Raw genomic sequence first — 15,689 nt, 5'->3', positions numbered from 1 at the left:
ACAGCAGTGCCCCCCCCCCAGAAAGTGATGCAACCAAGCAGCCACAGGCTGCGAATAAATAAGTAAATCTACACATAATTTTCGTTTAATAATAATAATAACTATAAATCTAATATACAAAGAAGAAAGTGTGTTTGTGTGTTTGTTCATTTATGCATTCGGCCCCCTGAAAGAACCAGTGCAACCAAACTTTGCATTGCCTTGTCTTTCATCCAGAGGAAGGTCGAGGGCTATGCTTGGATTTTTTTTTTTTTAAATAATAAACATGAGATATTAATTCGCCTTCAGATCTCGATCGGGTCTTGTGTGTTTTTTTTTTAAGTAAAAAGCAAAGATGGAGTTATCAGGAAGAACCTGGCTATGATTTGGGTTTCAGCTGCGACTCCACTACCCTCAAACCCTTCCGGGTGCATGTTGAGGTTGTACTGATTTTTGCCAACAACATAAATTTAATTAGCATTATCATCATTATTATAGTGTGACACGTGCACCTATTGTTGAAGATTGCTGTACACAGGTTTATTATAACACCTCTGTGTTCAGTCATCGAGTGAGTATGTTACTTACACTGCCTGGAATTTATCCAGGAGCGATTATGTAATATGTGTCATGAAGATCACATGTTGACATTGTACAGAGCGATTTGTTGCCAACAACACAAATTTAAATATTATGGTGTTACACATGCGCCTGTTGTTGAAGGATTGTTTTACACAGGTATATTATGACGCCTTCGTGTTCAGGCCTCAATAGAGTACGTTTTTGGATTTCCCCAGACAACGCTGGGTACTTCTGCTTGTCACTCAAAAACAGAATTTGGTGAAACAGAACAAACTAGAAGAACGCATACCTCTACCAGGCTGAACTGTTAACGTTTTGTATCCCACTGATATGCCAGATCTAGATCCGGACCTGAACAAAAGTCGAATCAGCTTGTTCTTGCAACCTACCCTAATGATGCAACCTAATGATGCAAGTAGTGGGGTACTTCAGGGATCAGTACTCGGACCATTACTATTAATGGTCCACACATTATTTACATCAATGATTTGGATAATGGGGTAAAGAGTAGGCTTGCCAAATTTGCAGATGATGCAAAGTTTGGAGGGAAGGTGGATAGCAGATAGTTGATCAGATTCAGGAAAGTATTGATACTTGTATAGATTGGGCAAAAGATTGGCAGACGGAGTTTAACCTGAGCAAGTGTAAGGTGTTGGGGATGGGAAAGAACAATGAAAATAGAGATTACAGGATGCAAGGGGTAATTTTGGAGTGTATTACACAGGAGAAGGATCTGGGGGTGGTAATAGATATGGGAGGTAAACAGGCAGCACAATGTCAGGCAGCCATAGGTAAAGCAAATGGGGTTTTCGGTTGTATTCGGAGGGGGATCAATTATAAATCAAAAGAGGTGATGTTAACATTGCACAGGAATTTAGTGAGGACCACATCGAGAATATTGTGTGCCGTTTTGGTCACCACAGTTCAGGAAGGGCATAGATGCCAGAGAGAGGGTTCAGCACAGGGTGATGATATTGATTCCTGGCCGAGCTAGACTCAGCCAGGAGGAGCAGCTGAAGGAGACAGAGCTTTATTCCTTAGAAAGAAGGTGGTTACGAGGAGATATGATAGAGATGTTTAAGATAATGAAGGGTATCGATAAAATAAGTGCAGATGAATTATTCAACAGAGTAGACAGTGATAGGACCAGAGACTCTAGCCTGAAAGTAAAGAAGAGAGTTAAGACGGTGGCAAGGCAGGGGACTTTCACTCAGAGAGTAGTTAATGCATAGAATGGTCTCCCTGGAAAGTTAGTGGCAGAAGAAAAAGTAGATAAGTTTAAATTAGAATTAGATAGGTACCTGGAAGTTATGGAGATAGAGGGGTACAGGGAAGTTGAAAGGACTTTTAAGTAGTTTGAGCATTGATGGGTGATTGTGTGCATGTGTACGGAGTGCTGTTGGTAGGGGTCTTGTCAAGAGGGGTTGTGTGGTTGATGTTGTGTGTTTTTAACCAAGCCCATGCCCCCTCCCCTGAAGGGAAGAAAAGAAAGAAAGAAAAAAAACCTACAGAAACTACAAAAAAAATAAACATACAAACAAAAATTTATTTTTCATTCATTAAAAACTTTTTTTTTGCATTTTCTTCCTTGGATCTCATGTAGATGGTGAAATGAGAGCGAGAGATGAACCTTCAGAGTTTAGGCTTTATTCCATTTGATTGGAGCCACTTCTACGGGCACACCGGGGAATACAGGTTCAGCTAGGAGTACATAAGCAGTAACGTATACATGTGCAGTTAATCATTGCAGAATAAATTCGCGTAAGCACGGAGTTCGATATAATCTCCATTCTCACCAGTCAATGAGCACCTTCAGTTAACGAGCATCAAGTGAACAGCCGATGTAAATGGCAATGCCCCGGGGACAACCACTCGTGCCGCAGAGACCTCCCCTTATACGCGAGACGCACAACATGTGATCCCGCGTCATGTCCCTCAATTCACCTCAATTCACCACATTCTCCTCACCTTTAAAATGTAACTAGGGGCCCATCTTACACACCATGATTGCTTTAGCACTATAGGAGTATACATTTCAAGCAACGCGGACTAATAGATCTACAGAAGCATACATGCCAAGCAGTGATTATTTTGAGTTGTAGGAGCATGGAAATGAGCATCGATATATGATATAATGGGCATATAGGAGCATGAGCAGCGAGAATGCCGATAATCCCCTTTACAGATTGAGTCGTCGAGGGGGCCTTGTTCTGTCGACCTCTCCGGGAGTAAACGGCAGTTTCACTTGAGGGAGACTCCCGATCCTCTTGGTGAGCCTCGACTTGTGCCGGGGATGACTCCTCGATCGCTCTCGGGTGGAACGCGGCAGCCCGCCGCCCGGCGGAGTTCCTGGGGGGAAATGTCAGAAGGAGAAGTGCCAGGAGGTGGTGTACCTGCGGGAGGAGTACCTGAGGGAGCCAGATGGCGAACCGACACAGTGGTCTCCCTGCCATCCGGGAGCCTGACATGAGCATACTCTGGATTAGTGTCAATGAGTTCGACCCCCTCCACCAGCGGTTCATACTTGCTTTGTCGTACCGGGCGTTTCATGAACACTGTACCGGGGTGGGTCAGCCAGTTGGGCACCGTTTGACCGTCAACATAACGTCGTTGGTGAGTAAACATACGTTCGTGAGGAGTGGCATTGGTGGACGTGCAGAGCAAAGAGCGTATGGAATTCAGAGCGTCGAGAAGGGTAACCTCCCACCGCTCAGGGCCCAGTCCTCTCGATTTCAGCGCCAGAGTTACGGCTTTCCAAATAACTCCATTATACCGTTCCACCTGCCCGTTTCCCTGTGGGTTGTAACCCGTCGTTCGACTAGTTGCTATGCCGTGCTCTAATAGGAATTGTTTTAGCCCGGCCGACATGAAACACGGCCCTCTGTCTGAATGTATGTACGAAGGTCTCCCAAACATAGCGAAGAGGTCAGAGAGACATTTCACGACAGTGCCCGAGGTCATATCCGAGCACGAAAATGCGAAAGGGAACCTTGAATATTCATCAACAACGGTGAATATGTATCTGTTGTCTGTTTCGGTCGGCAGGGGCCCTTTGAAGTCAATGTTTAGTCTCTCGAAGGGGGAAGTGGCCTTGATCAGTCTGCCAGATGCCGCGCCATAGAATCTGGGTTTTAGTTCAGCACAAACAGGGCATAAAGCATTCATTTGTTTAATATCTTCAACAGAATAGGGAAGATTTTGTCTGCGTACGAAATGTGCCATCCTGGTTACCCCTGGGTGGCACAGAGACACATGGAGGTCTTGCAAAGCCTGACTGATTGTTGCTGAACTGTAGACCCGGGAGAAGGTATCTGCAGCAGGGTTTTCCTTCCCGGGCCGGTAAACAATGTCGTAACTGTAGCAAGCTAGGTCTATCCGCCATCTCATAATTTTTTCATTCTTAATTTTCCCGTTATTTTTCCCATCAAACATGAATGCCACGGATCGTTGGTCCGTAACGAGCGTGAAGTGGTTTCCCAGTAAATAATGTCTCCATTTCCGCAGCGCTTCGACGATGGCGTACGCTTCCTTCTCTATCGCTGAGTGTCTCTGTTCGCTTCTAGAGAGAGTTCTCGAGAAGAACGCGACCGGCCGCCCAGACTGATTAAGTGTAGCAGCTATGGCGTGATTTGAAGCGTCGGTTTCCACCACGAAGGGCACCGAGCTGTCGATCGATAAAACCACGGACTTACTGATATCATCCTTGAGGTTGTGGAAAGCTCTTACAACAGCGGCATCTGGTGGAAAGTTTTTGCAATGCACTAGGGAAGGGAGTTTCTCGGAGTATTGCGAAATCCATCTCGCATAGTAAGCGAACATCCCGATCACCCGGCGCATTGTCTGCAAGTCCTGAGGTGGTGGAAGCTCACGGAGCGGGCGCAATCGTTCAGGATCAGGCTTAATTGTGCCGTCGGCTATTGTGTAGCCGAGAAGGTCAATTGACCTTGCCGAGAATACGCATTTCTCGTAGTTGAGAGTCAGATTATATTTTCTAGCAATGCTCAAGAATCTGTCCAGATTCCTATCATGTTCCCTCTGATCCCTACCGCACACTGTGACATTATCCACGTAAACAAAAGTGTCTTTGAGGTTTTCATCTGAGATGATGTCGTCCATAACCCATTGGAAGCAAGCTACCCCATTCGTGACACCGAAAGGTATTCTCCTGAATTGGTAGAGGCGCCTCCCTGCCTGGAATGCAGTGTAAGGTTTGTCTTCCTCTCGGATGGGAATTTGATGATAGGCGCTTCGCAAGTCGATGGTACTGAATACCTTATAATTGGCCACGCGTTCGACCATCTCGTCTATGCACGGCAGGGGGTAGGCGTCGAGTTGGGTGAAGCGATTGACCGTTTGGGAATAATCGACAACCATTCGTTTCTTTTGGTTCTGACTGCTGGTTACTAACACCTGTGCGCGCCATGGCGAATCGCTCGGTTCTATAATTCCCTCTTCCAGTAATCGCTTGGTTTCCGAAGTGATGAAATTCATGTCAGCAGTGGTATATCGCCGCGATTTGATCGCTATCGGTTTGCAGACCGGCGACAAGTTAGCGAACAGCTGGGGGGACGTTACCTCCGCGGTGGTCAACGCATTTAAAATTAGACGAGGCTTGCTTCCTCCAAAGGGTATTTCGACGCTCGTGTGCTGCTTGAGGACATTATGACCCAGAATTACGTCTGCGCACAAATCACGAAGCACCAGTACCCTTACATCCCGATGCGTGTACCCTTTTACGTCCAATTCAACATTGCAGTACCCTCGTACGCGGGATTGTAGTGAGGTGGCGGCCATGCATACCGTATTGTCAGTCGGGTGGATTACCCATTTCCTGCCCTTCACTAGCGAGCTGTTGACGAAACTTTCAGAGCTACCGGTATCAATCAGTGCCTCAGCCATATGCCCGTTAATTCGTACGTTGATGATAGCCTTGGATAGATTCCCCGGGAGGCTGCAGTTAATTTATTCTGCGAGTAGAGAGCCGCAGAAGTGGGTTTATTTCTCCTTAGAGTAGATTTACATACCCTGGCATAATGCCCTTTCTTGTCGCAATTCATGCATGTGGCATCTCTGGCGGGACATTTTTGACGAGGATGCCTTTGTACCCACAAAAGAAGCATTTACCAACCGGAGCAGTTGCTGAGGAGTTTGACGTGGCCTGGGTATCCGGCTCCTCGGGTGTTTCTCCATCCCCTATGTCTGGCTGTGTCTGTGCCAGTGGGGTTCCTTGAGTTCCCACCGTAGCAGCGTTCATTAGCAGCATCGGTGTCCCAAATGACTCAGATTGCTGCTGAGCCGTATCCATCGCTCGTGCCTGATCGACTACCTTGTCAAGAGTGGGTTGCGCTTTCTCTAGTAAGCGTTGCCGTATGTGGGCTGATCTGAGTCCTTGGATGAATGCCTCCCGTGTGGCTTCCTTTTGGTGTTCCTCGGCGCTTACAGCCCGGAAGCTGCCGTCTTTTCCCAGCTGATTCAGAGCTTGCAGGAACTGATCGATTGTCTCCCCGGCTGCTTGCTTGCGTGTGTTGAGAAGATGTCGTATGTATACCTCGTTCTTGGGCTTCACGTAGAGCGCCCGCAGCACGTCAATCGCTGCTTCGTAAGTGTCACACTCCGAGAAGAGCCTGTACACGCTGGGCGAGACATGATTCACGAGAGCGGCAAATTTGTCAGCTCCCTCCTCGATGATGGTCAGATAGTGTGAGAAGGAACAGAACCAATGCGACCATTTCATTTCTGCGTCAGTCGCGTTTGGGTCTGCGTCGAACCTCTCTGGTTTGTAGATCTTGTCCATCTTTGGTTGAGAGAGCCGAGAAAACCAAATGGAATAAATTGAAATGAGAGCGAGAGATGAACCTTCAGAGTTTAGGCTTTATTCCATTTGATTGGAGCCGCTTCTGTGGGCACACCGGGGAATACAGGCTCAGCTAGGAGTACATAAGCAGTAACGTATACATGTGCAGTTAATCATTGCAGAATAAATCCGCGTAAGCACGGAGTTCGATATAATCTCCATTCTCACCAGTCAATGAGCACCTTCAGTTAACGAGCATCAAGTGAACAGCCGATGTAAATGGCAATGCCCCGGGGACAACCACTCGTGCCGCAGAGACCTCCCCTTATACGCGAGACGCACAACATGTGATCCCGCGTCATGTCCCTCAATTCACCTCAATTCACCACAGATGGGTTTGTGTGGTGTTTGCACAGGCATGATGGGCTGAATGGCCTCCACCTGTGTTGAATTTCCTTGTTTCTTATTTCCTTGTTACCCAACTCAACCACCTAGTTTTGTTGTAACTTTTCCACAACTTTTTGAGAAATCATTATATCTATACAAATAAAAGGCAGTGTGCGTGTGTACGTGTGTGCGTGCGTGCGTGTTGTTGTTGTTGGTTGAAATCTCCATATCGGGGTTTCAGAAAGTGGAATGGAGCTCTCCCAGGTCTCAAAGTATCCACCTCTGTATGAGTGTGTATTTGTGTAGGTGTGCGCAGCTTCTAACTGTATTTTGTTTGTCATAATATTTCCAGGGATGGTTTTAATATCTCTGTGAGCTTCTTCGTCATCATTCCGACAGCTCCAACTATCACTGGTACAATTTTGGTATTCTTCAGCTTCCAGGATCTTTTCACTTCATTCTTGTGGTCTTGGTATTTGGTCATTTTCTTGATTTCTGCATCGTTTAGTCCAAAATCACTGGTATTAACACCTCACTTAGCAATGCCTTGTTCTCTCTTTTTTGTACCTAAGTATGATATCTGGTTTATAATGCTTTGTTTTTGATGTTCGCGCTCGATGGGATCATTAGATCGTACATGAGTGGTACTTCCATGTTTTCAGTTCACGCTTTTGGTTAATGTTCCCACAAATTATCTGGAACTGGGATATCAAAGTGTTTGTAGATGGGCCTGTGGTTAACTTTACAAATTATGTTGTGTCATTGTGTGTGCAGACACTCTGACATGAGATTTTCTTTTACTTGTATTTTGGTCCTTAAACATAACATGTCACTCTCTTTGCTAACACCAACTCCACCCCTTACCAATCTCTTTTTTTTTCCTCCTCCCCCCCTCCCACTCTCTCTGTTCCTTCCTCGCTCCCCCCTACAAGTAAAATGCAGCACTCTCCTCCCATACCTCTGTCTCTCTCTGTCTCTCTCTCACACACACACACCCTCCCCCCCACAGTGTATAGCTACGTTTCGTGAGGCGATACTCTCCCCACCTCCAACTCCCTTTCTTGCTCTTCTCTCCTTCCGAGCCTCCCCTTCTTCACCCACTCCTCACTTCCCCTCCCTCCTCTCCCCACCTCTCTCATCCCTCCATCCTCTCTGCCTCGCCTCTATCCCTCACTTCCCCCTCTCTCTTTCTCCAGCCCCATCCCCTTCACACCCCCACCACCGAATACGAGCAATGTACAGTCACTTACATAAGTCTAACTTATAGGGACATGGCACCACAGCAGTCATACAAAAGCAAAAGAAATGGAAAAAAAAGACCCCCTCACAGACAAGGGGGTCAGGCTGGACCACCTGTGTCTTTATGACACTGGACCTGGGAGACCGAACGGGTCCCGCGAGACCGTAGCAGGCTACCTGCCCCCTCAAGGGGTGACGGTCGGTGAGCCCTCTCCGGCACTCTCCTCTCGTGCACGCCTCGACCCGGTACCACTGCTCGCAACCCTCACGACTTGACGCCCAGAGGGAGAGACGAGCCTTCGACGATCCAGAGCCAACTTCGACGATCCAGAGCCCGACGAGTCCAAACACGACGTCCCAGGCAGGAGAGAGAGGTAGAATCCAACGCGATGATCCAGGCAGGAGAGAGGAGGAATCCAACGCGATGATCCAAGCAGGAGAGAGAGGGAGCTCAAACACGACGTCCACCAAGAGAGCGAGCCCACGCGCGGTCCGCCCTATATAGCGCGGGGCTCCGCCCCTTCGCTCCACCCCCTTTTTGGCTCCGCCTCTCCTCTAGCCCTTTCGAGAAGCTCCTCGAAAAGGGGTGTTCCCTCCTCACGGCCGCCTCACACCCCGTATCCACCAATCGCCAGCGAGCTCTCGCAGCCTCTCCCGTCAGCCCCGGCGCCGCAAAAAAGGCGGGAAAACTCGCGCGCCGTTGTAGGCCTTTCACGGGGCCTTCGTTTGAAGTCTTCGGACGGTCCAAAATAACGATAGAACAGAAAAACGGCTATCTCAAAGAGTCGCAGCCCGATGAATCACACGAATTCCCTTTAAACAACGGTGGGGAACTATCTGCACATAAACTTAGTGTCATAACTGATCGAAGGACACTTTACGGTGTATTGTATTGCGAATTTCCACACCCGTAACAATATATATGTATATATATATATATATATATATATATATTATATTGTTGCGGTTCTGCAAAACCGCATGCCTCAAAGGCAATGGCAGCCAACATACAGTGATCCCCATGCAGTTATTTTGTGAGGCTTCGTGCAGGCAGATCTTCCCCTCATGTCTAGTGGGTTAACGGGACAAAGTGCATTGCGTGGGTCTTATAGCTAGGTCTAATAATATCTCAATCTTCCATTCAATCCTGATTTCCATTTCAAACCTTTCCTTTTAGCCATGCAACAAATCAAATCAAGCAAGCAAGCAAACACACAATATGACTAACAAGTACCTGCGCAGCCTCCCGTGAGTGAATCACAACAAGAACGAAGACGCTGCCCGTCGAATGCATGGCGTGTCCTTTCATTCAAATCTGCGCACCAATTTACAACAGCATCTCACCTTGCTCACCTCTCGCTCACCAAAAACTCACCACCACCAACATCTCCCGCCACAGGAAAAATATTTCCACGCCTCCTCGTACCTCTGTATCGATACAATTCGCCACTAAACAGAGGCATGCTGCATGGCTGAGGTTACTCATATTGCGTGATGCGGCAACAAGCCGATAACATTAGCAGCACCAACCGTATCTCGTCGGGGTGCCCCGAATGGACATGCAGGATCGATACAACCCTCGTCTAGTCGCAAGAGCATGGCAGGATGGATGGCTAGGGGGCGGGGGGGGGGGTCTCGGAAAAAGCGGTCCGGGAGTTCGGTACGGAGCTCCGGGCTGTGTCGCGCCAGATGTGCAAATGAGACCGCTTCCGGCCCCAGGAGCCTGGCAGGGCATGGCTAGGACCACTGTGGCCCAATAGGAAAGCGCGATTCAGGTCACGGCTGGTCACTTTAGGTCGTCACCCCAACCTTCGCCCGGGGCTTATAAAAGGTGGATCGCAAAGCCGTCTGCCCTCTTTTTCACCTCTCTGCTCCGCACTCTCCTTCACTGTTCGTTGTCTTCCCGTTGCTGGATCTACACTCGTGGTTGGTGTGCAACAGACGTTTTTCTGGGACCAGTGTGGAGCACACATTTCCACGAGCCTTGGCAAAGTGACTAAGCAGGAGATACCGCGCTGACTCTTGAGGTGGGAACACTCAAGCGGAGCGTCTCACGGAGGTACATGCTACACTCACAGACCTATGCACGACTATGCTAGGAATCTTTTGCCTCAAGCATCTTCTCTCCCCTCTCTCTTTCCACCCCTCAATCGCATCCCCTCTGGACACACAAAAAAGCATCCATTACTGATTTGCAATCACAGTTTCCTCTGGCACGACACTGCACCCCCCATTGCACCACACAAACCTCCCACCAGAGCCGGATTATCCATTAGGCAGACAAGGCATGTGCCTTCAGGCCAGGCAAAAATTCGGGCCACAAAAATTTAGGCAACTTTTTTCTTTTTTTTAACATACAATTCTTATTGGTCTCATAATATTGTTACGAATTTGGAAATCTATCGCATACAACATACAGGTTCCTTTAGCTCAGTTATCTCGGTAAGTACGTGTTTTATAGATTGCTTCCTCCCCCTGGTCTAATGGGTGAATAAGTGTAAATGCGCTGCGATTTGTTATTGGAATACCCCATCTCTCGCAACAACAACAACAACAACAACAACAACAACTCCATCTTCACGTCCATCCTGACGCCATGACGCTCGCGGCATTCTTCGTGTGCACGTCAGCCCGCAGGCACGCGCGTAGGCGGAGTCTAGCGTAGGCATGGCGTCCCTCCTTAGCCAATCGGCAGGGAGCGGGCGTCTTCCCCGCCCCGCCTCAGACTTGACACAGTCGCCATTAGACAGGCGGTCGGAGGTGAGTTAAACACTGTATCGTGTTTAATGTGGTTTGTATTTTATAATAAAAGGTTTTAAAATTTGTACATCTGATGTTTTATTTGCAGAATCAATCCATCGTTATGTCAGGACGCAAAGGTGGCTGGGAGCGAGCTCAGGAGTTGCAGAAAAACAAGCATAAGGAGGATCAACTACTCAAGAAGACTCATAAATTGACATCGTTTTTCCATGTGGTGGAGAAAGATGCTGGTGTTGGTGGTGATGATGATGATATAGATTCAACGAAGGACTCCCCTTCAACATCCCCCGCAGTTGATCCTGTCGAAGACAGGCCGGCCGACGATGGTGACACTAGGGGCGAAGGTGCTTCAGTGTCGACTCCACTGATTCCCAACGATTTTGGGTTGTTTCGTAACATCACAGACAAACTGCGCCATGTGTGCATCAGCTTGGGCACTGACCATTTTCGGAACTTGGATGACAGTTATCCAGAAACGAAGCGCGAATACTCTGGGGTGAATCGCCTTCTTAATGCCAGTGCCTTCAAACGGGTTTTGCCACATGGGGAGGTAGCTGATCGTGATTGGTTGGTTTATTCTCCTGCCAAAGCTTGTGTTTTCTGTTTTCCATGCACTCTGTTTTCCTCTGACAGAGGTGCACAGCTTTCTGGCTCGGGATTTACTGATTGGAAGAATACGGCTCAGTACTTGAAGGCCCATGAAATCAGCCCAAAGCACATAGAATCAGTTCTAATATTTTGTCAGCGGAGTGCTGATGCCGGTCGAGTTGATAAGCAATTGCATCAAAACATGCTGGAGCAGCGCAGCTATTGGAAAAATGTGTTGCCACAATTACTTTTCTTTGCGAGAGGGGTCAGTCGTTTCGCGGTAGTAACGAAATTGTTGGCTCCAGCAGCAATGGTAATTGATTGGGCAGTTTGATCCGTTTTTGTCCCAGCACATCCATTACCATGCCAATCGGGGTCGCGGTCACACGTCTTATTTGTCAAAAGCAATCTGCGAAGAATTGATTGCTATGATGGGCAAGCAAGTACTTGGTCGCATCAAGGATGAGATTTCGAAGTCGCGGTATTTCTCCGTTTCAGTGGACTCCACACCAGACATTGCCCATACGGACCAGCTCACTATCATCCTCCGCTACATCAACATGACAGATCACAAGCCTGTCGAGCGTTTCCTCACGTTCATTAGTATCTCTAGTCATACAGTTCAGAATCTTGCTGATACTCTTCTCCAATACTTGAAGGACCATGATATCGACTTTGACAATTGCCGCGGTCAGATGTATGACAATGCTAGTTATATGTCGGGCAAGTACAATGGTATGCAGCAAATTTTGAAGAATAAGAACAGTTTGGTTGATTACATTCCCTGTGTAGATCACTCTTTGAACATAGTTGGTCAGTCCGCGGTGGATTGTTGCATTGAAGCGGTTTCATTTTTGGGGTTTTTGCAGCGCCTGTATGCGTTCTTTGTGGCATCCACGCACCGTTGGGATGTCCTGCAGACCCATGAGGAACAGCAACCTGGGTCCTTGTTCCAAAACACCCATCGGATGCCCGGTGGTCTGCCGGAGCTGATGCCACTGAAGCTCTGTTCCGCGGTTACCTCCAGTTCCAGAGTGCTCTCGAAGAGATCTCTGCAGATGAAAATCGGAACAGGGAGACACGAAATGAGGCGGATTCTTTGGCAGAAAAGATGCGCACCATAGAAGTTGGCCTGATGTGTGAACTTTGGAATGATATTTTGCAGCGCTTCAACTGCTGCAGCAAGTTGTTGCAAAGTGCAACCATAGAATTAACACCGGCTATTTGTCTGCTGAAGAGTTTGAATGAGTTTTTACATGCGTGCAGAGAAAATTTTGATTTCTGTGAGCAACAAGCATGTGATCGCTGCGGCAACAGCACTTACAAATCCGAAAGTCAGCGAATGCCCAAGCGTAAGAAGCATGACAGTGATGGAAATGCTACTGATGCCACAGAAGGGATGACGGGCCAACAAAAATTCAAAGTTAATACATTTTATGTCATCATTGACCAACTGCGAAGTGCATTGCAGAAACGCACAGAGGCGTATTCTGTAGTGCTGCAGCGGTTTGGCGTTCTGACAGAGTTTGACTCTATGACTGACGAGGATATCAACACTGCTATTGGAGGGATTGTCAGTGTGTATCACAAGGATCTGAATACTGATTTTGCGTCAGAGTTCCGTCAGTTCATTTAATACAGCGGATAAGCACAATAATTGTGCGTTTTATGAGAAAAGCATGAATTTTCTGACATAGTTAGTGAATACCATAAGGTTTATTTTCAGATGTGGAGGGAAGTCAGATTTGACCTCTGAGGACCGTGGGAGGTCAAATCCAAGATGGCCGCCAGTCCACCGGGTCTAATGTTCAGAAGCGTTTAATTTTGGAACTAAACAATGTTAAAAAAAACATTTAAGGTGTCATTTCCAACTAAGTTTGGAATGGCCATTCATTTGCTGATGCTTTTGAGATTGCCAGGAGCCAAGGAAATGCATTTCGATCAAGGTCAAATTACGTTAACTTTTGGACATTCTTTTGATAAAGACAATGGATTGGACCTATGCAATATAGCGAAACTTCGCTTCCATTTTGACACTATAGGGATAATAATTTTAAAAAATTCACAGAATAGTCCCATGCTGCTAGTCTATTTAATACTTTATTAATAGCAATGATGATGATGGTAATGGTAGTGATCAAAATCTAACAGCCTCCAGAACAGAAGCACAGTGCAGTGCACTTGAGCGCAGCTTTGGCACACTTACACCATCCAGTGCATCCTTTCTCACAGCGACAGCGGATCAATTCTTGGCACGATTTTGATGCTTCGGGGAGAGTGGTCCAAAGCGGCTGCCACCCAGTTGTTTCCTTTGTCCAGCCCCAGTCAGATGGCTCTGACATCTCTGGATCCAGGACCAATGCCTGGTTCCAACAGTTGGCCTGGTAGCAAATGCGCTTGATGTGCTGTTTGAGTGTTGCCTGGGTTGGAGGAATGTTCTCTAGAGTTCTAGACTTCTGTGTAAAGAGCTGTTTCCTGGCATGATTCACTTCCGTGCTCTCACTGGTTCGGTCGTACATTAGCACCACAAATCGCTCTAGCAGTAACATTGATCCTTCACTGACCTCACTTGACATGCATAGGAGTTCATTGAAAGCATCATTCACCTCTGGGAAAGACTTCCAAGTTTCCCAGGCAGTCTTCTTTCCTCTGCCAGCGAATGCAGATACAGTGTCACACCCGGTGAAATCGTGAAGGACTGGGAGAGTCAGACACTGTGTTGGATTCATTGTGGCAACCATTTTGTGAACAGCCATGTAACGAAAGCTTGACCCGACACCAAAGGCAACCCACAGCTCATTCGGAGCTGTCTTGCTGAATGAAGCTTCAGCCAGTACAACCACATCAGTATCAACGGTATGTATGATCACCTTCTTACACCCCTTTTGCACAGCATCTGCCACATGCAGAAGTAGACGAGTGTCGGCCTCCTCCTGCGAACATGGGGCAAGGCAGGCCAAGTATGACTCAGCCAGAGAGCAAAGAACTCCACTTCCATCTGTTGCATACAGTTCCTTGCCCTCTGCTAGAGGAAGATGAACAACTACGCGTGACAGGAAAGCAAACAATTCGGTTTTGTTATCATTGCATCAAAGGAAGTCCTTCCAGTTCTTTGGCATCACAGTAGAAGGAGCCACTCTTTTCCTGGTGTCCATTCCCCTCTTCTGTCTTGTTGAGGCTTTGAGGCTGGCGGGTAGGTATACATCCCAGACAAGGTCGATGCGGCTGCTTTTCTCAAGCAGAGCAGAGATGTCTGGTGCAAACACTGTTTCTCCATACTCTTGAAATGTTCTTGATGTTCCCGGATGTAGCATTTGAACCACAGCTGCACCATCAAGAATTGTTGCATCAGCCATTGGCACACTATTCTTTTCAAGCAGATCTGATTCATTTCCTTGAATTCTGATATTCTCAAAGGTATCACCAAATGAATGGGCATCCCCAATTTAGTTGGAAATGACACCGTAAATGTTTTTCTGCGCAGTCTGGTTCCAAAATTAAGGACGTTTGAACATTAGCCCCGGGTGACTGGCGGCCATCTTGGATTTGACCTCTCACTGTCCCCTCAGAGGTCAAATCTGATTTCCCTCCACATCCAAAAATAAACATTATGGTATGACCTAACTATGCGAGAAATTTCATGCTTTTCTCATAAAATGCACAATTTGTTAAAATATGAGAGCTTATCCGCTGTACTAATTTGCTGGTATAAAAACAAACTGCCCTCAAGTTCCCCCTCAACAGGGTGTGCACAGCATATTTTGCTCTGCTGAGCAACAGGGTGTTTGCTCTGCTGCACACCACTGGAGTTAATGCAGCCTTTCCAAACACTGAAGTGGCTCTCCGAATATATTTAGCACTGATGTCCACCAATTGTTCAGGAGAACGATCATTTTCGCAGCCAAAGAGAATCAAAGATGTGAAGCGTTCTACCATGCATCAACAGCATCTTGGTGCGTTGGCCCTTTTGTGCATTGAAAGTGATTTGCTCCAAGAACTGGACTTCAGTTCCGTAATTGAAGAGTTTGCAGTTGTAAAAGCGTGCAAGGTTGGAATCTAAGGTCTAGTAAACTGTAAAGCAAAGTGCCAAATCTGTACGTGTTTTGTCATGCATATATTCATACACTGCAAATTGTATAGATTGATAAAATAAACTATTTTCTTTTCACATTAAATATTTGTCTTTTTTTGTATTAAATATTTTGTTCTTGAATCAGTTCATCTTTTGTCTGGGGTCCATTTTCATGAGCCCGAGATCTAATTTAAATTTTTCAGGCCATTCTCGAAAATTTCAAAATGTGCCTTAGGGCCAGCCGAGGCTTAATCCGGCACTGCCTCCCACTCCCACACCTGACACCAG

At 47.0% G+C, this 15,689-nt stretch overlaps 1 protein-coding gene across 1 annotated transcript; it reads left to right on the top strand.

The window, feature by feature from the left end:
• Positions 1–10,648: 10,648 nt before the first annotated feature.
• LOC147009796 (zinc finger MYM-type protein 1-like) lies at positions 10,649–15,389 on the top strand. The gene is made up of 5 exons (XM_085861211.1): positions 10,649–10,741; positions 10,830–11,594; positions 11,680–12,064; positions 12,265–12,940; positions 15,074–15,389. Exons 1-5 carry the CDS (start codon positions 10,649–10,651, stop codon positions 15,387–15,389), a joined length of 2,235 nt encoding a protein of 744 aa, XP_085717337.1.
• The last annotated feature ends 300 nt before the right edge of the window (positions 15,390–15,689 follow it).

The sequence above is a fragment of the Eptatretus burgeri genome, chromosome 17 (assembly GCF_056783735.1).
Source record: "Eptatretus burgeri isolate ZD-2024b chromosome 17, Ebu_testis_v1, whole genome shotgun sequence".
In the NCBI taxonomy this organism is placed as follows: domain Eukaryota; kingdom Metazoa; phylum Chordata; class Myxini; order Myxiniformes; family Myxinidae; genus Eptatretus; species Eptatretus burgeri.
This window is presented reverse-complemented; position numbering and strand designations above follow the sequence as displayed.

Coding starts and splice junctions, on each gene's coding strand:
- LOC147009796 (XM_085861211.1), top strand. CDS start 10,649: ATGGCGTCCCTCCTTAGCCAATCGGCAGGGAGCGGGCGTCTTCCCCGC. Junction 10,742..10,829: donor CATTAGACAGGCGGTCGGAG/GTGAGTTAAACA, acceptor TTTTATTTGCAG/AATCAATCCATCGTTATGTC. Junction 12,941..15,073: donor GATCTGAATACTGATTTTGC/GTCAGAGTTCCG, acceptor CCCCCTCAACAG/GGTGTGCACAGCATATTTTG.